This window comes from Neoarius graeffei, chromosome 14 (genome assembly GCF_027579695.1).
Source record: "Neoarius graeffei isolate fNeoGra1 chromosome 14, fNeoGra1.pri, whole genome shotgun sequence".
In the NCBI taxonomy this organism is placed as follows: Eukaryota; Metazoa; Chordata; class Actinopteri; order Siluriformes; family Ariidae; genus Neoarius; species Neoarius graeffei.
The window spans coordinates 45742487-45765612 of NC_083582.1; the positions used below are offsets into that span (position 1 = coordinate 45742487).

General features: G+C 41.4%; 1 protein-coding gene across 4 annotated transcripts in view; it reads right to left on the bottom strand.

Moving 5' to 3' along the window:
* Nucleotides 1–311: 311 nt before the first annotated feature.
* plxdc1 (plexin domain containing 1) overlaps nt 312–23126 on the bottom strand; it is a 50880-nt gene continuing 28065 nt past the window's right edge. Inside the window, exons 3-13 of one of the 4 annotated variants that reach the window (XM_060939803.1) lie at nt 18252–18395; nt 17951–18020; nt 17256–17378; nt 17059–17177; nt 16549–16648; nt 16349–16444; nt 15887–15968; nt 15712–15772; nt 13447–13573; nt 2662–2816; nt 312–2526 (exon numbers count right to left, since the gene is read on the bottom strand). In XM_060939803.1, coding sequence (XP_060795786.1) covers nt 2404–2526; nt 2662–2816; nt 13447–13573; nt 15712–15772; nt 15887–15968; nt 16349–16444; nt 16549–16648; nt 17059–17177; nt 17256–17378; nt 17951–18020; nt 18252–18395 — 1200 coding nt within the window. In that variant the 3' untranslated portion in view covers nt 312–2403. Of the gene's footprint in view, nt 2527–2661; nt 2817–3884; nt 3957–13446; nt 13574–15711; nt 15773–15886; nt 15969–16348; nt 16448–16548; nt 16649–17058; nt 17178–17255; nt 17379–17950; nt 18021–18251; nt 18396–23126 lie in introns of those variants that run through there. The other 3 variants (XM_060939802.1, XR_009656480.1, XR_009656479.1) reach the window with 3 other exon arrangements.

Consider the following 23126-nt stretch of genomic DNA (forward strand, 5'->3'; position numbering starts at 1 on the left):
GGAAAAGCTGAGATCTCCTTCCAGGTGGTTTGTGTTGTGTGGATAGCTAGAGAGACTACATCTACTGTGGGACTAAACTGCTGTGTTTCCTTTTCATTTTAATTGTTGGGATTTGATCGACTTTACAGCCATCATTAGTTGTATCAGCTCTAATGGCCTGTAGATGTTGCTGTTGGCCCATGCTGCTCAAAGTTCTATATGTATTATTATCATATCTCCATCAACTTTTGTGAAGCAATGTGAAAGAAAATTTTAAAAAGGCTATTTCTATCAAATGCAAAATCAACACTCAACACTGCCATTTTACATGGTTTTCAAAACAGTATTTTCACTTTATTAGTTCACTAAAAGCACACTTTAATATTCAAAATGACATTTTAATGCAATTTTAACCCTCAACAACAATGTACCAGTTTTGCCCTTTTCTTTGTCAAAATAAGAACTTTGTATCAAACATCTGACATGCAATTACAATTTCAAATTGTAACAATTAGTGCTTGCATATGAGTTATGCCAGAACAGTAATATGTTAGACAGTAATTTCAAACCATTTCCCTGACTGGATTTGGATTCCATTTATATTTTTCAGAAGGATACTCATCATTCTTGGGGAATGAAATCTTTAATTTCTTGTAAAGGTGCATGCTTATGATCTTTAAAAGTTTCCCAACCTTTAACAGAGATACTTGCAAGTCACTTTTTGCAAGTCAGAGTTACATCACAAGTCATTTTTGCAAGTCTGAATCAAGTCACAAGTCTCCGAGCTGCAAGTGCAAGTCAAGTCTCAAGTCTCTGAGCTGTAAGACTTATGCTAAGCATACTCAAGAAGACTTTGAAAAGACTCTGAAAAATCTTTTAAAAGATTAAAATCTGACACCCTGTCACATCTAAAGACAATGTGTCATTTGTCACAGAGTTATGTCGGCCTTACAACAAACTACTTTTCAAGTGATTATTTACGATTTTGCAAAGACTGGGGCTTTTGTGTTGTCACTATTTGCATGAGCCAAGTGAAATATAATATTAAACATGATCGATTTTATTGGAATGTCAAGATGAGAAAAAGACTGACTTAAGACAGCTATCCTGACCACCTTACACCAAATAATTAAGGTGACGGGAGCGTGCTCCAACTCTAGCAAAACTGTCATGATTTATTCTGACAAGGGAAATTTATCTGCAACAGTGAAATCACTTGAAAACTGTTTTGGTGTATGGCCAGCATTAGTCAAGTTTCAAATCTCTGAGCTAAAGTCTATTAAGTCTCAAGTCACTGAGCTGCAAGTCTAAGCCAACTCATAAGTCTCTCAGCTGAATTCTGAGTCATGTCTTAAATCCTAAATTATTAGTGCTTGTGATCATGTTATTATCCAAGCTGGAATTTCATAAGTGTTCTGTCTCAAATCCAAATGAAGTCATGAGTCAATCAGTGTGTAACTCAAACTCAAGTGCAACTCAAATCCGAGTGCCTGACTTGAGTCCCTATCTCTGTATAATAACCATATAATTTCAAAGGTATTATAAAGAAAATCCAATATTGCTTGTTGTTTAATTTCAGGCTTCTTTTCACACTTTTTAAATGCAGAAACCAGCTCTGCCCCCAGCTGGAACAGAGCTGCTCAGCTATGTCTCTTTTCCTTAAAAAAAAAAAGAAAGAAAGAGTGCATAATTTCACAGAGAGGCTATGGTAAGCTAGGGAGAGAATCTGTTTATAATTTATGCTTGTCAGTGTATCATTGCAATTCACCTCACAGGCAGTAGAATGCTCTAAAAGATACAAACTGCCTCTTGAAAAAACAAATATGGTTTTTTTAATGTTGAGGAAGGTGATATTCTTGCAATACTGATACCTGAAACTTGATCCTAGGGCACAAAATATATATATATATATATATATGTGTGTGTAAAAAAAGGTCAAAAAATTAGATCACATCATATCACTATTACTACTGAGATAATTCATGTAAAGTGCAGTCCAGTCCATGTGGCTAACTGAGTATTATTTTTTTTCCCTCATTGAACATATTATAAAACACAAAACATCTTTTTTTTTAATGAAATTCTACAAAGTTGTATTGTACTGTACACTAACTGCAGGACTCTTCATGGTTAATGCATGTGCCACTCTCACCACCTTTACCAAGAGTGTGGCTAGCACATTTGCCATTAACATTGCCTGTTCCTTAATAAAAGGAATAAACAAATAGCACAAGAGGTGTTGCAGGAAGGACTGTCAAATCTATGGAGGCAGAAAAAGCTTGCAAGGTAACTATCCACAGTCTCTGGTGTCCATTCATGTGGTGGTTAACAGCCCCCCATTGTCTTTTTTTTTGTGTGTGTGTTTGAACTTTTACCAAAAAACTGAGATTAATCGGCCCCATTTGTAGAGGAAGTCCCGCCTCCTCAGCACTGCTCTGCCTCAATAAAGCCATCCTTTTCATGAAATCCAAGTTCAACCTCAGCGTAGCTGGAATGGCAACCCTGATTGCGAAATTTCATTGATGGCCAATAGTTATTGGTTCGGCGCTACAAATAAACAGAACAATTACACATTATTATACAACTGATCAGTGCCATTGTGTTATCTTATTATACCATAGTACTTTTTGATTTCTCAAATCTGACTGTATTTTTAATGTGAATTATAGTCATTAGATTTACCTGCATGAGGTAGAATGGAGGGGCAACAGTGGGGTGTGTGTTTATATAGTACACAGCCAGCAGGGTCAAGAAGACTAGTAGGACCAGGGCTGCCACTACACCCGCAATAATTGCAGTGTGTTCTGGAGGCTCCTCCTCACCAGGAGAACCATTATCTGTGAAGTCATGATCGGGAAAATTATCAAAAAAAAGGTAGATCTATTAAAAAGTATACTGATAAGTACAGTAGATGATGTAAATGTTCTTTAGCCATAGCTCTGAACTGCCAAAAAATACAAAAGATTAAGCAGAGCACATTTATACTGGACAGCAAGTAAGCAAATCTGACACTAAAAAGCTTATATACACACACTAGCCACTTTATTAGGATTGCCTGTTCCTTAATAAAAGGAATAAACAAATAGCTTACTCATTCATAAACACTTACTCATTCATCCAATCAGCCATTCATGTGATGAGCCATGTAGAAATCAAGCAGTGCGATGCATAAAATCATGCATATACAAGTCAAGAAACTTAGTTAATGTTTACATTTAACAAATGTAATTTCAGTGACTTTGGCTATGACGTGGTTGTTGGTGCAAGATGTTGACATGGTTGTTGGTGCAGAAACTGCTGATCTCCCGGAATTTTCAGGCACAACAGTCTCTCGAGTTTACAACAGAATGATGTGAAAAAACATCCAGTGGGTGGAAGTTCTGCATGAGGAAATGCCTTGTTGATGAGAGAGGCCTTTCTGGTTTGAGCTGAAAGCAAGGCTATGGTACCTTAATTAACCATTCTTTACAACCGTTGTGAGCTAAAAAAGCATCTCAGAACCAATGTTGTAGTCGAGTCACTAAACCCCAAGTCCGAGTCCAGTCTTGAGTCCCCAGTGTTCAAGTCTGAGTCAAGTCCAAGTCATTAAAGAAAATTTTGAGTTGAGCCCGAGTCGAGTCTACTATTGAGCTGAGTCGAGTCCAAGAACAAGACTCAACCGCACCATTTGATGGTGGATCTTGCTGCCTTTATGTGAAAGTGTTTCTGCTTCTGTGTTGGACTAATGCTACTGCTTGACTGCCCCATTTTAGTTAAAAGGCTACAGATAAAAAGCTTGTTCATCGCTCAGCAAGCCCCGCTATGAACAGGGCAAATAACATGAGAGAGGGTTAACACTAGCTAGTTCATTGGTCAGTAAGCAAGCCTCGCTATCAACAGAGCAATGAACATAGCGTGTCACTTACTTCTCTGGGTGGAGTCTTGCCAAATGACGATTGAAGTTCAAGGTTGTCCCTGTCATCTCCTCGATAGTTCTTCTACACATGGAGCACAAAGCAGTGCATTTTTCCCACTGCATGAGAAGTCTGCATAAGCAAAGCGGACAATCCTAGGAGCATTCTCTTCAGGCATTTTAGCGCCATTAACGTTTGTTTGCTCCTGAACATGACGTATGAACAGGTGAATGTGCATTCTCTTACACGAAATTAAAATTAAAAAAGTGAAAAAAATGAATGTAGGTATAAATATGCCAAATTATTATGGCATGTTACAAAAAAAAGAAAATATCAGAGTCCTCATCTCCAATTTATGAGTCCGAATGCAATTAATGCATGAGTCTGAGTCCAAGTCCGAGTCATCAGTGCTCAAGTCCAAGTCAAGTCACAAGTCCTTAAAATTAGGACACGAGTCGGACTCGAGTCCGAGTCCTGGACTCGATTACTACAAGCCTGCTCAGAGCACACAACCTTGAGGTCAAATCTTGAGGTAGATACAGTGGTGCTTGAAAGTTTGTGAACCCTTTAGAATTTTCTACAACCCCAATTCCAAAAAAGTTGGGACAAAGTACAAATTGTAAATAATAAAAATGGAATGCGGGTGGCATGGTGGTGTAATGGTTAGCGCTGTCACCTCACAGCAAGAAGGTCCGGGTTCGAGCTCCGTGGCCGACGAGGGCCTTTCTGTGCGGAGTTTGCATGTTCTCCCCGTGTCCGTGTGGGTTTCCTCCGGGTGCTCCGGTTTCCCCCACAGTCCAAAGACATGCAGGTTAGGTTAATTGGTGACTCTAAATTGACCGTAGGAGTGAATGTGAGTGTGAATGGTTGTCTGTGTCTATGTGTCAGCCCTGTGATAACCTGGCGACTTGTCCAGGGTGTACCCCGCCTTTCGCCCGTAGTCAGCTGGAATAGGCTCCAGCTTGCCTGCGACCCTGTAGAACAGGATAAAGCGGCTAGAGATAATGAGATGAGATGAGATGAGATGAGAACATAGATGACATATCAAACGTTTAAACTGAGAAAATGTATCATTTAAAGAGAAAAATTAGGTGATTTTAAATTTCATGACAACAACACATCTCAAAAAAGTTGGGACAAGGCCATGTTTACCACTGTGAGACATCCCCTTTTCTCTTTACAACAATCTGTAAACGTCTGGGGACTGAGGAGACAAGTTGCTCAAGTTTAGGGATAGGAATGTTAACCCATTCTTGTCTAATGTAGGATTCTAGTTGCTCAACTGTCTTAGGTCTTTTTTGTCGTATCTTCCGTTTTATGATGCGCCAAATGTTTTCTATGGGTGAAAGATCTGGACTGCAGGCTGGCCAGTTCAGTACCCGGACCCTTCTTCTACGCAGCCATGATGCTGTAATTGATGCAGTATGTGGTTTGGCATTGTTATGTTGGAAAATGCAAGGTCTTCCCTGAAAGAGATGTCGTCTGGATGGGAGCATATGTTGCTCTAGAACCTGGATATACCTTTCAGCATTGATGGTGTCTTTCCAGTAACCTGTCCATGCCACACGCACTAATGCAACCCCATACCATCAGAGATGCAGGCTTCTGAACTGAGCGCTGATAACAATTTCACAAACTTTCAAGCACCACTGTAGGCTAGAAGTTCTAGCCTAGAACCACAGATGACCACATTGGGTTCCATTCTTGTCAGCCAAGAACATGACTCTGAGGCAACAGTAGGCACAGAGTCGATGAAATTGAACACTTGAAGATTGGACAACTGTTGCCAGCTCTGATGAATTGTGATTTCTGCTGTGACATGCAGATAGTCGAGTCAGCATTTGGTATCAACAGCATGAATCTGTGGACCAAGCCTGCCTTGTATCAAATGTTTTATTTGCGCAGACTGGGCCACTTAATACAAATTGAGCATCATTTGAATGACTATGTGAGTACTCTTACTGATCACATGCATCCCTTTATGGCCATGATTTACCCATCTTAGAATGGCTACTTCCAGCATGTCACAAAAAACAAGTTGTCTCAAACTGCTGCCATGAACATAACACTGAGTTCAGTTTACTTCAAGAATTAAGGATCTAAATCCAATCGAGCACATCTGGGATGTGGTAGACTGATAGAGAATGACAGCATGAATATAGAGCAAATAAATCTGCAGCAATTATGTGATGCAATCATGTCACCATGGACCAGAATCTCAATGGATTTTTTTTTTTTACAACACCTTATAGAATCCATGCCACAAAGAATTGAGGATGTGAGGATAAAGTGGCCGGTGAACGTAAACCCACATGTACCTTTAGCCAAATGACACTCTGTTTAGGAGACTGCATACTGAAATGCAGTTAGGGCAGTGACTGCGTTCAAAATCACTCACTCATGCTGCATCCTAAATGCTTATTTGTAACAAAGTGTAGATTGAAACTATGGGTCAGAATTAGAAAAAAAAAAGAAAGCAACCATTGAACTTTATTAAGTGCCACACATAGGCCAGTGACATCAGCTATCAGAAAACATTTTCAAAGAGATCAGGTCACAAGCTGTATAAGTTACAATTAAAAATGCACTCAACCACTTTTGCGCTACAAAGACTTAATTACTATTTAATTATAAAGACTAACACAGTGGCCGACTCACCATTATCATGGTGGTGAAAGAGAAGTTTGGTGTCGTCTGCAGGGACAGAATGTCGTGAGATGGCAGGACAGAGGCGAAAGCAAGAACAGCACAAGAGCAGTTTTAGCAAAAGCGCCCATGCAAGATGAATTCAACAGACATGGGATAAGCATCTCCAGCATGTTAAGGCACAACCTATAAGATGTCAAACAGTCAGCATCTGCCAGTAAGTTTTATTTCATGCACCTTGTGCATAATGTAATACTTATACTATATGCAATTGTTCAGACACAATAATTAAAGTATATGCTTATAGACCCCTTCGCAGTAAACGTCATTCATACGCAAGAGGAAATTGCGCACGCAGCCTGGACCCAAAAAAGACTCAGCGACGGTAGAGACGAGAAGAAATATTTGGAAGAAATGCCTAGTTGTTGTGTTGTCGGGTGTCAGAATCGTAGCAGTGATGGGGTTAAAATGTACAGAATTCCAGCAGGATCTCACCCATTCCAAAAAAAATCGCCGACGTCTATGGCTACAAGCCATCAAACGTGTAGACTGGGATGAAAGCACCATCAAAAATGCGCGGGTTTGCAGCGCCCACTTCATCACAGGTAAGATCAGGCTATTTATTCTCATCTCATCTCATTATCTCTAGCCGCTTTATCCTTCTACAGGGTCGCAGGCAAGCTGGAGCCTATCCCAGCTGACTACGGGCGAAAGGCGGGGTACACCCTGGACAAGTCGCCAGGTCATCACAGGGGCTATTTATTAAATCTTTCTTTTTTATTCTTTCTAGTCTTCATTTATTGATGTAGCAAAATACTTTGGTAATGTTTGTCTGATTAGCTGGGTCATAGTTACACAATGTAATGAATATTGTTAGCATGTTAACTTAGCTTTGCATGCAATTTTGTTTGTAGGAGAGGTCTCGCTTGACTCAAGCAGTCCAGTTTTTGTGCCGTCATAACATAATCATATGCGTCTAAAGACTTGTAGGCACGAAGTTTTTTGTGGGTGTACACTGAAGTCTTGTCAATAAGGTACGAGTATATATCTGGCCATTGTATACCAGGGAACTTACTAACATTGTCCGTCCACTCTTTAATTAAATACGGATCCGGTAGGCGATGTCCACTTGTTCGAGTTAACTTATTTATGTAGCATTCTCGATCTTGTAACGACAATTGTTTTGCATAATCTGACAGCTCATAATGCCGGTCTATGGGCAGCGCCATTGTTTCTGAGTCCAGGCTGCGCGCGCATCCTGGCAACGGTCGGTTTGTTTACAAACATGCGAAGGGGTCTATAGACAAGTAATCGAAGAGGGGCTTTTGCTGAGTAGCCATTGGCGGCATTTAAATGCAGGTCAGTCTTATAATTTCTAATATAATAATTTAATCAGCAGGATATGACCCAATGAAAAGAACCGCTTCAAATAGACTGCATGGCATGTGTGAATGTGGCATGTACTGTAAGTGTACAGTCATGTGACAAAATAAGTACATCCCATGGAAATTGTAGATGTTTCTCAACATATTTAAACAAGCAAACATTTCACTCTCTTTGATACAACACCTACAGATAAAGGCAATATACTCCAACAAACGACACATAAAATTGACATTTTGTTCTTATTTTCATAATTTGAAAATAAGAATTCAAATACAAATACAAACCTCATTTCCAGAAAAGTTGGTATATTCAACAAAATGCAATTAAAAAAAACCCCAAAATCTGTGATTTGTTAATTCACATGGACCTTTATTTAGCTAAAAAAAAGTACAAAGAAAAGATTTTCAGTAGTTTTACTGACCAACTTAATTGTATTTTGTAAATGTAAACAAAGTTAGAATTTGATGCCTGCAGCACACTCAAAAAAAAAAAAGTTGGGACAGAGGCATTATTACCATTGTGTTACATTACCTATTCTTATAATAACAGTTTTTAATTGTATGGGATCTGAAGATACTAATTGCTGCAGTTTTGCAATTGGAATTTTTGTCCATTCTTTCTTGAAACAAGACTTCATCTTTTGCTCAACAGTCCGTGGTCGCCGGTGTCTGATTCTCCTCTTCATGATGCACCATACATTCTCAATAAGAGACAGATCTGGTCTGGCAGCAGGCCAGTCAAGCACATGCACTCTGTGTCTACAAAGCCATGTTGTTGTAGCCTGTGCAGAATGAGGCCTGGTATTGTCGTGCCGAAAAAAAGCATGGACTTTCCAGGAAGAGATGTTGCCTTAATGGCAACATATGTCTCTCTAAAATCCCAATATACACCTCCATGTCAGTGGTACCTTCACACACACATGGAATTCACCCATGCTGTGGGCACTGATGCCCCCCATACCATCACAGATATTGGCTTTTGCACCTTTCTCTGATAATGAACTGGATGGTCGTGTTCACCTTTGGCAAGGAGAATTCGATGTTTGGTATTTGTATTTATTCCAAGCTGAAATGTGGACTCATCTGACCACAGCACATTTTTCCACTGCCTTTTGTCCATCTGAGATGAGTTTGAGCTCAGAGAAATCGACAGCGTTTCTGCATAGAATTGATGAATGGCTTCCTCCTTGCATAATACAGTTTTAGGTTGCATTTCTGGATGCAGCAGTGGATTGTGTTAAGTGACAATGGTTTTCCAAAGTACTTCTGAGTGCATGTGGCTTTATCTGTCACATTAGTATGACAGTTTCTCAGGCAGTGCCACCCATGGGTTTGAAAGTCACGTACATTCAACAGTGGTTTCCAGCCTTGCACTTTACCTTGAATCTTTTCACAATATTATGTACTGCAGATTTTGAAAGACCTAAATTCTCTGCAATTTTGTATTAAGAAATGTTCTTTTTGAATTGACTAACCATTCTCTTACGAATTTTGGCACAAAGGACTGTGCCGCGACCCATCCTTGCTTGCAAAGACTGAGCCTTTGGTGCTGCTCCTTTTATACCCAATCATGATCCCCTCATGTGTTACCAACTGACCTGCTGATAGGGGAATTTTCCAAAACGGTGTGACTTGAATATGCTATAAACGTTTCAGTCTTATTTTGCCTCTGTTCTAACTTTTTTTTTGAGCGTTTTGCAGGCATCAAATTCTAATTTCATTTGTATTTACAAAAAAGGGGGCGGCACGGTGGTGTAGTGGTTAGCGCTGTCGCCTCACAGCAAGAAGGTCCTGGGTTCGAGCCCCGGGGCCGGCGAGGGCCTTTCTGTGTGGAGTTTGCATGTTCTCCCCGTGTCCGCGTGGGTTTCCTCCGGGTGCTCCGGTTTCCCCCACAGTCCAAAGACATGCAGGTTAGGTTAACTGGTGACTCTAAATTGACCGTAGGTATGAATGTGAGTGTGAATGGTTGTCTGTGTCTATGTGTCAGCCCTGTGATGACCTGGCGACTTGTCCAGGGTGTACCCCGCCCTTCGCCCGTAGTCAGCTGGGATAGGCTCCAGCTTGCCTGCGACCCTGTAGAAGGATAAAGCGGCTAGAGATAATGAGATGAGATGAGATTTACAAAAAAGTTGGTCAGTAAAATTATTGAAAATCTTTTCTTTGTACTTTTGTCAGTTAAATAAAGGTTCACGTGAATGAACAAATCACAGATGTTTGTTTTTATTTCATTTTGGAAAATATCTCAACTTTTCTGGAAATGAGGTTTGTAAAAAAAAAAAATCAGTCAAAAAAAAAAGTAAGGACACCCTGGAAAAAGTTAGTACACCCTTACATTTATCACACTTTCAAGCCCATAAAATTCAAATCAGGTGTTCCAGATTAGGTGCCATTGATTAGAACCTCCTGCAGGTGGAACCTGTCATATTTAACCCTGACATCTAGGGTCTGGTGTTCTCTTTGCTATTGAAGTGTGTGGTGTCATGCCAAGATCTACAGAGCTTTCTAAGGACCTCAGGAAAAAGAGATTGTGGATGTTTATGAATCTGGCAAAAGATTTAAAAGGATCTTTAAATCTCATCTCACCCATCTCATTATCTCTAGCCGCTTTATCCTTCTACAGGGTCGCAGGCAAGCTGGAGCCTATCCCAGCTGACTATGGGCGAAAGGCGGGGTACACCCTGGACAAGTCGCCAGGTCATCACAGGGCCGACACATAGACACAGACAACCATTCACACTCACATTCACACCTATGGTCAATTTAGAGTCACCAGTTAACCTAACCTGCATGTCTTTGGACTGTGGGGGAAACCGGAGCACCCGGAGGAAACCCACGCGGACACGGGGAGAACATGCAAACTCCACACAGAAAGGCCCTCGCCGGCCCCGGGGCTCGAACCCAGGACCTTCTTGCTGTGAGGCGACAGCGCTAACCACTACACCACCGTGCCGCCCGATCTTTAAATCATTAGAAATAAATCATTACACTGTAAGGAAAATTATCTACAAGTGGCGTAGATTTCAAACAACTGCCAATTTATCCAGGACTGGCTGCCCCAGGAAATTCAGCCCAAAAGCAGACTGTCTGATGCTAAAAGAAGTCTCCAAGAACCCCAGACATTCATCACTGGATCTACAGGTAACGCTTGCAACTGTTGGTGTGAAAGTGCTTACATCTACAGTCAGAAAGAGATTGGACAAATTTGACCTGTATAGGAGGTGTGTCAGGAAAAAGGCTTTGCTGTCCAAAAGGAACATAAAAGCAAGACTACAATTTGCCAGTGAACACACAGGCAAAGACCAGGCCTTTTGGAATATATTGGATTGTGAAGTAAATGTCTGTTTTCCCTTTTAATGAAGATGCAAGCAGGCACAAAGTTGAAGGAGAGAAGAAGGTTTTATTGAAGCTTCAGGTTCAGACCCAGGTATTGCCCATTTGAGCACTATTTCACTTGCTCACACTATCCCTACTTCCAAGCCTCTACCCCTCAAAAAACACTTATCAAAAACATTTATACTTAGGTTCTTCACCCCAAAGTCATAACAAAGATAAGGATGTTGTCATGGGCCTTTGTAGCCTCAAATACACACACACGCACCATCTTTTACAACGCATACCATCCTGTCTGTTCTGTGCTACAGGTGTTACCTCTTATGTGTGACCTGAGCTTGTAAATACCTGTTTTAGGGCTCTGGTTTTAGCACAAATTGTTGATCTGGAAACATTATCTCCAGCAGGCAGAGAATTATACCAGGCCTAAAATAATAAAGATCTAATAAAATCCTCTTAACCATTCTTCAGAATAACATGCTCTGGAAAGGTTTGGGGTTGCTTCGCTGCCTCAGTGACTGGGAAGCTTGCATTCATTGATTCAACTATGAATTCTGAATCATATCAGAGAGTGCTTGAAAATAATGTGAGACCATCTGTTCAAAAGTTGAAGAACTGGAGATGAACAAGATAATGATCCTAAGCACACTAGCAACTCCACCAAGGAATGGCTCAAAAAGAAGAAATGGAGGGTTATGGAATGGCTTAGTCAAAGTCCAGATTTGAACCCCACTGAAATGTTCCGGGGAGATTTGAAAAGGGCAGTACATGCAAGAAAATCCTCAAACATCTTGCAACTGAAGGGATTTTGCATGGAAGAGTAGTCAAAATTTTCAGCAAGCCAATGTCAAAGACTGGTGGACAATTATGCAAAACGCCTAAAAGAAGTTATTTCTGTGAAAAGCAGCAATACTGGAAGGCATGGTGGTGTAGTGGTTAGCACTGTCACCTCACAGCAAGAAGGTACTGGGTTCGAGCCCAGTGGCTAACAGGGGCCTTTCTGTGTGGAGTTTGCATGTTCTCTCTGTGTCTGCCTGGGTTTCCTCTGGGTGCTCCAGTTTCCCCCACAGTCCAAAGTCATGCAGGTTAGGCTAAATGGTGACTCTAAATTGACTGTAGGTGTGAATGGTTGTTTGTCTCTATTGGCCCTTTTTCAGCTCACTTCAGCTCACTTCAGCCCGACACGGCTCGCGTTTCGACTACCTCAGAGCAGCACGACTCAGCTCGCTTCAGCCCTACTCAGCACCCAAAACTCGCACGGTTTTGGAGTAGGGCTGAAGCGAGCCAAACTGAGCCGAGTGGGGCTAGGGGCGTGAGGAGACACTCCCCTGTGCACTGATTGGTGAGGAGGAGCGTCCTCACATGCCCACACACGCCCCGCGAGCACGCTGGGATCTGTAAACACCGTAAACCCGGAAGAAGAAGAATTACGAATTACGAGAATTTCTGAAGCCTTATGCGCCTTGCCTCATCTATACGCTCTTGCCAGTATCTGTTGGCGTTGTCGGTGACAACAAGCCACAGCACCAAGACCAGCAACACTAATGACTCCATGTCCTCCATGTTTATTGTTTACTATCTGGGTCGTGAGACTACCGCTTAAAAGGTCACTGATGTCACTGTTTGCGCCACCTAACGACATCACGTGACGTCCACCCACTTTCACTAACTCCACCCAATGTGTCCACCCACTTCCAGCCAGCACGGTTCAGCGCGGTTGTAGTCGAAATGCAACTCCAACAGCCCCACTCAGCTCGACTCAGCCCAACTCAGCACGGCACGGCTCAGCCCAACTCAGCCGCGTTGGTAGTGGAAAAGCGGCATATGTGTCAGCCCTGCGATGACCTGGTGATTTGTCCAGGTTGTACCCCGCCTCTCACCCACAGTCAGCTGGGATAGGCTCCAGCTTGCCTGCGACCCTGAACAGGATAAGCGGTTACAGCTAATGGATGGGGCAATACTGGCTTTTGAAGCCATGGGTGTACTTACTTTCTCCACAGAAGAATATTACATCTATTGATATTTTTGTTGAATAAATGATTGAAAGAGCTAATTTTTCTTGTTGTTTTGTTCAAGTATATCACCTTTATCTGTAGGCACTATATCAAAAGAGTGAAATGTTTGCTTGTTTAAATATGTTGAGAAAACTCTACAATTTAATGGGATGTTTTTATTTTTTCACATGACTGTATATGTGGGATGAGATGGCTTACCCTCAGTGACAGGGCTGCCTGGCTTAGCTGCAGGGGACGGTGTAGCGGCAGGAACAAGGGAGCTGAATGGACTCATCGAACTGTCTGTATCTCCCTGAGTGTAATCTTCACATGTGCTGTCCTTTGCCTGACATAAAAATATCAAAGAACTTTGTCAGCAATATTGCTGGCATGAATTTATTTTCTGTCGAACTGCAGTTACAAAATAATTACAAAAGTCTTCATTCTACAAAGAGTGGATGTGTAACATACAGTATTTTAAATAGGAATCACCATATTAGATATAGAATCTAAGTTTTATGATATAGTGATTAAGGGTAAAATTAGTGTGGGTTTTTTTCCGTTCTGCAATAACAAACAATATTTTTTTTCTAAAAACCCAAAACAAAACAAAAACGCATCAATTCTTCCAAAAGAACAATGTATATCCCTGACCTTTAAGCAAGGGATAAAACACATCAGGATGTGCTGTTATAAGAAAATAATCAACAACAGGGTGGTGTGATCCCTAAAGTTTATGTTAACAGCACACTTGAAGTGTTTATTATAGCACTTTATTATACTACAATTCATACCACTGTTATACTGCAATTTGCCACAATTGTTATTTTTATTATTTTAATTAAAGAATGAAGCATTATACTTAACAAATTATATGAAAGAAGTTAGCTCCTGTTATCTTTTTTCTTTATATCAGCCATAAATATTCACTCCCTCACCATTCTCACAGTTTGTCATGTTACTCAGAAACTGAAACAAAAAAAAAGTCTGCTGTCCTGAAAACAATTTACTGACAAAGTGCTGATACTGGAGAATCTTTCCATAAATGTTAAATAATTGTCAAATTACAGAAAATTTCATCATATCACCAATGAAATGTTTTGCCATTATTTGTTAAATAATGGCACATTAAAAACAATCTGCTTATTTTTAGCCTTAGATTATGCAGAGTGTCCATCATACAAGAGGCTGTGAATTAGCTGTTACTAATTCAACAGGTCTGGGCCTCTTAGGTGGGGTTTACATTAGACCGTATCAGCGGATCATCAGATTAACGTTTTTAAAACGATTAGCATGCACACAGCAACGCCAATACACGATTCGCGTGCACATAGCAACGCCAATACACGGATATGCTCGGCTCCGCAGGCATCCTGCGCTCCAAATCACTCCGCCCTGAACAGCAAGTGCCCTCTGGAGGGTGCGCACTCCGGCCCTGCGCAGCTCACAGAGCGCGTGAGTATAGCGCACGAGCAGTGATTTGGGAGTGAGCCGCTGTGTGTGTGATCTCAGTGCATGTCGGGCATGCGCGTCACTTACCACTTGCAAGTGGAAGGATGGCAAGCCTAAAGACAATCATAACTACACAATGGGCAGTATTTGCATCAGTATTTGCAGTATTTTCATACTTTTATACTCTTTAATGAAAGGTGATACAAGGGGGAAGTCCGAGCCGTTTTTCAGCAGTCGCGTCACATGACCAACGCCAGCGAATCAGGAAGGTAGATGTCACAGTGATGTTGTCCAATGACGACGCCAGCTAGAGCTCAGCACAGCGTATCCGCGTATTCTCAATGTTTACACAGCACCGGAGCTGACACGATCTGGATTGAATACGTGGACCCTGGCGGATTCCCGTTTCCCGGCGTTTCCAGGCGTTTTAATGTAAACGGACAGTGCATCCGCGAAGAAAACGAGACAGATACGGTCTAATGTAAACTTGGCCTTAGTTCCAGTGAAGGGATATTGTGATGCTACAGCACACAAAGACATCGTAGACAATTGTGTGCTTCCAACTTTGTGGCAACCATTTAGGGAAGGCAGTCAAGTGTCCATAAACTTTTGATCATATAATGTACTACATACAATGAGAACATTAATATAAACATCATTGAGCTACTGTCTGAACTGCTGTTATAGAAAAGTGAATCAATACCTTCTGACCAATCAGATCCAAATATTTAAGTTTTGTGATATAATATTAACTTCACTAATAAAAGAATGTAATAAAAAATGTATGACATCTAACTTTATTAAGAATCCAGTCCACTGTAAAACAAAAGTCAACACAGTTTCACAATATTAAATGACACATCTCCCTATTTTTTTTTTCATTTAAAAGGACACCTATGGTTTCTATGCAATCAAGAGAAATTCACCTATTTATTTCTGCAATCATGTGGAACTTGTTTGAAAAGTACTAGGAAATTAGTTCAAGAATAAGAAGCTGAGTGAGTGGGAATGTGGTGGTCAGGTATTTTGTACCTCCTCTGAGCAGCTGAATTCAAGCCATTCCTGTCTATGTCGGTCTATCCCATCTGAACACCTGAATACACACACACACACACACACACACACACACACACACACACAGAATTGTACAAGTATATACCTTCTTGTCATATAAACCTGTAAGCAACATCATTTGTGTAGGTGGTACCTCTGTAGGATGTTGCACCAGCCGCAGCCCGTGGTGAGGTTGGAGTGGAGACACTGGTCACAGTTGGTATGTTGGAGGCAGGCTGAAGTGCACCAACATGGAAGGAGTGCAAAGAAAATATTGCCAAAACAAAGACATCCCAATGGGTAAGCAGAATTTTATAAGCAGTCCATAATCTGTTTGTTTCACTACAAAGACATTTGATTTTATATCAATAAATTATTTGGACAAAACTATCAGTTATCAGTTGTTTTGTAATACTTTTTTACATTTTATTTTGTTTTTCTCAGGTCAAAATTACCCTGAACATAATATCTGATTTTATAGTTATTTTGTGGTTATGAGAAAAATTTAACCTCAGCTTTTCATGTTGGGAAACTACTTTTAAAAACTGATCTAGCCTTAGATTGTTAGAAATTACAATTGATTAAATATAACATTGATGGTGTGCCATGCACTCACTGGGTAACGGGCTGAACACAAATGCAGAGTGGTTTACGATCTCAGTGGTGTTGACTTCAACCCGATGATATTCGTAGATCGTCCTCCTTTTTGATTCTGCTTATGTAAGAATAAAATACTATTAGCGGTATTAGGAATAACACAATACTACAATGAGAGGGTTTGAAAAGACTCTTAAAAGAAATTTGAAAAGAACTAACCTGGGGATTGTGGGGAAGAAATAAAGGCCATGAAGGCATCAGACAGACCAACCTTCACTGGGTGCTCAGTAGAGTTGATCTTTACCACCGGTAAAGGCACCTAACGACAGACAACATCCCAGAAGGTCTTTCAGGGGGAACTGTATATGCAAAATCCTGTGTTAAGGATTTAGTAATAAATTTGCAGCCAGTAACTGAAGTGTTAATTGCTTGACATACTGTATTTACTAAACACTATGGCAGAAACAATTGTAAAATCACATATCTTTCTTGCCTTGCTACAGCACTAGAATTGGGGTATGTGCAATAAGTGGAGCAACATTTTAACAAGATCAGGTCAGGGAAGGCCTAGACCTGGTTTTTAATCTCGGAACACTAGAACCTGGAACATTCCAGATGCAGAGCCCTTACATTTTGTTGCCAAGTGTTATTACAAGGTTTTCTCATGTTTCTTGGCTCTCTGATATTTATCTTGTTTCAGCCATTCTGACTGTATCTCACAGGACTCACGTCTTTGTAGCCAAAAACAATGGTCCCATTGCGGTGAAGAGCGGCTTGGAAAGTGAAAGCTCCCTCTGCCTCCCTGCCCTGTAGCCTCACCTTATCCCACTGCACAACAAACACCTCACCTGGAGAACCAGGAGTCAAAGGTCAGGTAAGAGGTCAAAGCACTAAGACTCACATGATATCTAGTTGACATCACTCACCATTGTCCAGGTAGCACACGGTGGAATTCCTGGAAAAACTGGGGTCAAAGTTGGCCATGAGCGGCGCAATGTACTGGGTGGCCGTCAGCATGCGATGTGTAATGTCTCCAGTGAAAATGAACCCTAAAGAGAAAAGAGTTCAAAATCAGAGCCACAAATAAAAAGAATGGCTGATTGTTAGTCATAACTGATTATTGAAAGTAGCTAAACAGACTACAATCACTTTTATATCTTGTACTATCTTGTACTAAAGATTCTTCTATTATATCCCACTGTGGTAAGATTCCATTTCCTTTCATAGATATGAAAATAATTATGAAAGTTAATTAGTCGAGCAGGATAAGGCTACAAGTCAGGTAGAATTATGCTCACTTTTCTCATCAGTGAAAGATACGAGAGATCAAATCTTTAATTAACAAAGCCTTCCTCATTAGTGCTCCATTTTCTTGATGCTAATTTAAGAAGCAGCAGACCATTAGAAAATCTCTATAGATGAAGTACAGCTGTGAAAAGACAGAAAGAGCAGATTTGCTCTTTCTATGCAGAACGGTGATTTGACTCATGTGCATATATATAGCCTATAGACTTCTGGACCAATGTCCTCTGGTTTGGTACACTGTTCTGGGACAAACCAATAGGACAGTGACCTGGTATATGGGAGAGAAGAGAAGCTACAAGTGACTTTTGCGTTCTACCTCCAGTTGCTATGGTGATTTGCCTCACTTGATGTCCATAGAAGGGGAAGTCAAAGGAAAGAGCCACCCTCTGGATTGAGAGAGAGAGAGAGAGAGAGAGAGAGAGAGAGTATGGGGGAGAAAGAAAAACAGGAAAAATGGGAATAGATGCTAAAATTCTCAAGAGATAATTACACGGGGAGACAATGTGTTTGCTTGTGCTTATAACCACACCTGTGTATATGGCATCCACTTATAAAATTATATATATTTTTTTAGGTGTAGATATATGTGTGTATGCATATCAGTACATGTTTCTTACTGCTGCCTGTCGATGTGTGTTGGACAGGATGCCATGCACCCTGACTTGACCTTCCAGGACTGAATTCAGGTCCACCCAGAGTTCCTGAGATTGTCTGTCACTAGGGCCAAAGCTACGCCATGAGTAATACTTTTGAGCATCCTCCTGAGAGAGGGAAGAAAGCCAAAAAGAAGATAAAACATGAAAAATTACAGCTTGAAAAGTGGGGTTTTGACCTGATGTGACACTCTCTGGCACACCATAAAGTGTGATAAGCCATGACAACAAATGGTTCAATCATGACAGCTGAAGAGAAAGTTTCACTCCTCTTGGATCATTTTCACAGCTGCATCAGAAAGCTATGAATGCTATGAAGACTCTTCATGTTTTTAAAAAGCATATTTAAAACAACAACAACAGTTGCCAAAAAGTTAATAACATATATAAGAATAAAACCTCAAAACATTCGTGATTCCACTTACATTGAATACACAGAAAATACTGCATTTTCATTTCCAATATAAACGACAATTCTTTGTACATATTGTGAGGTTTTTGGATATTTGAGGTTGGGTTGACTGTCTTTCATCCAAAGTGGTTTTTTAATGTGTTTTTTGTTACAGCTATTATTGTAATAAAGACATTTAATCTGTCACCAAGTTCTAAAGAAATCCTTTTGCCAAGTTAAAAGTTTCTTATAGACTCCCAGACTGCAGACTTAAGACTTAAGAAATGACTCAACAAAAACAATGATGAAATAGCAAAGTTAATGGACTAAGATAACATCTCAGAAACCATAACACAGTTTATTCATTAATGTGCCTGGAACCAATTCAGCCCACAGTTTCAATATATTATATAACATACCACCAAGAAATCTGCTGTGGGATTAATAAACCCCAAAGTCTTGATTACACAGTTTCTAATACAAACGGTTTAAATCAGAGACAAGCTGGGAGGTCATTACAGACATGCGATGGAATGTTAGACGTTAGACTTTAAATATATAACATAGTATGCGCGTTAGTTTGCCTGCCAAGAAAGAGAGTGAGGAAACACACACACAGTGTATGTGTTAAAAGTGTTTCCAGTCCAGCTCTCCACTGTGTTATTAATGTATTCTCTGGGTGAAGGTGACAGAGAGGGATGGCGACAGTACAGTGAAGCGGTGTGGGTATCATTGAAAGTGGAGCAGTTAAAAGCAGCTTCTCTTTGCGCACACACTCAACTGCAGCAGTGCTCCAGATAACTGCGTACGACCCAGATTCCCTAATACACTCGCCCCAGAATGGCTCCTGTTTCTGGGGGAAGCCTTCAGCTCCTGCACTCTGCCTCCTGCACTTCTCTGAGCTCCTCGTTTGCTGCGTGCTTGTGACCAAGAATGTCCATTTAGGTTTAAGGGCTGACCATGATACTTCCAAACAAACCTATAAAGAACCCAGGAAGATTGCAGACATGATAATCATGGGGTTTCTTATGTGTGGATATTCTAAAAAGGTGCTAAGACACATACACACCCACACTCATTAAAACATCTCACACAAACTCCAGCATGCTTAAAAAAGTAACTTTGCTGGCAGAGGTATTGGCAAATCTGATTCAAATTTGGTTTGAATAGTGGGAAGCATGACACTGTGTATGGAAATCATTCGTTTTCTGTGAGAGAAATAAAAAAGCTCAAAGAAGCACTTGAATAAGCCCACACATCCGAGGTTGCTGTGAGGTCTCTTTATCCTCCGCCCACTGGGATATTTAAAGATCATCAACACATGCTTTCTCCTCCATTCCATTTAGTGATTTCTCTACACATAGCAGAGGAAAAAGCCTTTTTTCATCATGCTGCACAAACACTTGTGGAAATCTTCTCTAACTCTTTAATGCAAATTGGACCTAATCTGTAACTCTCAGGGATGAATAACAGCATGCCCAAATGGTTTGAATGCTGAGCAGTTGTTGAAGCCTCATCTTCTGAATGAATGATTTGGGCAAAGTATGTGAGCTGAGTGGATTAGTATAGTGCAGGTGGCACATGTGAGGACGTGCAGCACACCTGCAGCCTGTGAAGCTTAATCAACAACACCTGCAGAGGAAGGACTAAAGAATGAGAGCAGAAGAGAACAGAAAATGAAGAAATGAGAGAAAACATAGAAGACATAGAAAACATGGAAGAGCAGAGTGAATAAGAAGAACAAAAGAAGGGATAAGAAGAGAAAAAATTCAAAAATAGAATAAAAGGGAAGAAAAAGGGCGGCACGGTGGTGTAGTGGTTAGCGCTGTCACCTCACAGCAAGAAGGTCCGGGTTTGAGCCCCGCGGCCGGCGAGGGCCTTTCTGTGCGGAGTTTGCATGTTCTCCCCGTGTCCGCGTGGGTTTCCTCCGGGTGCTCCGGTTTCCCCCACACTCCAAAGACATGCAGGTTAGGTTAACTGGTGACTCTAAATTGACCGTAGGTGTGAATGTGAGTGTGAATGGTTGTCTGTGTCTATGTGTCAGCCCTGTGATGACCTGGCGACTTGTCCAGGGTGTACCCCACCTTTCGCCCATAGTCAGGTGGGATAGGCTCCAGCTTGCCTGCGACCCTGTAGAAGGATAAAGCGGCAAGAGATGATGAGATGAGATGAGGGAAGAAAAAAGATTAGGAGATAGTAAAGGAGAAAAGAGAATAAACAGAGTAAAGGTGATAAGAGATGTGGGATCAGATCAGAGTGAATGAGAAAAAGTGAGAAGTGCACAAAAAGGAAAAGGAGAAGTGCACAAAAAGGAAAAGTGAGAAGTGAAAGGAGAAAAACACAAGAGGACAACCGAAAGTAGAAAATGAGGAAAGGAAGTATTAAGAGAAGAAAATAGATTATAACAGAAATCATGAGGACAGAATAAAGGAAAAGAGAAGCCAAACAAAGCAAAAACAAGAAGAAAAGAAGGAAAGAAAGAAAAGAGCAGAAAGTAGAAAAAGAGGCAAAGAAGGTACATGAAGATAGAAGAGAAGAGCAGAGAAAGAGAGAAAGAAAAGAGGGGAAAAAAGAAATAGAAGAAAAGAGGGGATAACAAGAGAAAAAAACTAAAAGAGAATAAAAGAGAGGTAGTGAGGGGTGTGATAAACGCTGGTCACCCCACCCTTGGCCGAGTGGTCCACTTCTGGACCCAATATGTTATGAGTCTTTTGATGCTTTCAGATCAGGTCATGTATAGCGTACACCCCCACCGCACTGCTCAAGTGTGTCTGGAATGCAGGGGCTAGTAACCCCTGTAACCTCCAACCAATTGCTACAAAGTACAAAGAAACCCCCCCACAGGACAGATCACGAAGGAAACGACCTATGACCATCAACCGACTATGAGATAAAGAACTGCGAATAATCGAGGTTAACATCCGTGGACTAAGATCAAACGTCGGCGAACTGGCTAATCTGTGCAAGGCCAAAGAACCTACCATCGTTTTTGCGGTAGAGACATTCCTGGATGAGACTGTACAGGACGGAGCTGAGTGCATTGCAATTCCAGGATACATCATGTGCTGTCGGAGAGATAGAAACTCTTCAGGGGGCGGAATTGCAGTGTTTTGCATACATGGAATTGCCATCCACCATGATGCACAAAAAGACCCAAAAGGCTTTGAACTGATGTGGTTTACAGTCATTCTACGCTCCCAGAAACTCTTCATAGGAGCTGTTTACAGACCACCAAGTGCCAACATCGACGTCTTCAATTACCTCGACACTGAAACCTTGCCCGCAATGGCTGAATTTGGTGCCCACTCTGTCATGCTGGTTGGAGATTTTAATGTCCATCATGAAGATTGGCTACGAAGTCGAACAACTGATGCAGCTGGCTGCCGGGCCCTGGAGCTTGCGAGCTGTCTAGGCCTAGAACAAGTCGTGACGACTCCAACCAGAGTTGACCAGATTCTAGACCTCATCATGACTGACCTTCCAGCTGTATCCACAACATTGGCCAACATGGGAACATCGGCCCATAACCCTGTCCTAGTAAGGCTTGACCTGCCAGCATACAGAGATAAGCCATACAAAAGGAAGGTGTGGCAGTATGAGAGAGCCAATTACTAGGGAATGCGAGGCTTCATTTCAGGCACCGACTGGTGGAAGGTATTCTCTGTGGAAGATCCTGAGAGCATATGTGCTCAGAAATCATCCAGACCGCCATGGAACAGTTGATCCTCAACAAAACTGTCACCAAAAAAACAGGAGACAAACCATGGTTCAACGAGAACTGCCGAAGAGCTGCGAGAAAGAAGCGGTGTCTCTTTCAAGAGCTTAAAAGCAACAACTCACCCACCAATAAGCAGCAGTTTGCAGATGCCAGACACATATTCAACCAGGCAGAGAAGCAAGCTAAGCGGAACTACAATGCCAAACTTACCAAGGAACTCACTGGCAATAACCTGACCGGCAAGAGATGGTGGAGGCTTGTTGACTCTCTCTCTGGGAGAGCTGCTACCTCTGACATCCCTGTCATTATCCACAACAACACAGCCCACATTACTGCCCACAAAAAGGCAGAAGTGTTCTGCAAAGCATTTGCACAAAAATGCCATCTTCAAGATGCAACTGTCCCAGCACCTCAAATCCAGCAATCCACCTCCTGCACTATCGACACCATCACATTCATACCTAAGAACATCAAGTGGATCTTGAAAAGACTCAAACCGGACAAAGCTTCTGGGCCAGATGAAATCCCCACCAGAATCCTTAGGGAGTGTGGTGCAGAGCTCACAAGCCCCCTGTGTCGCCTCTTTAACCGCTGCTTTTCAAGTGGACTCTTCCCAAGTCAGTAGAAGGTGGCCTCTGTTACTCCAGTACACAAGAAAGACTCAAAAGCGGACCCATCCAAGTACTGCCCCATATCCCTGCTTTCAGTTGTCAGCAAGGTTATGGAATCA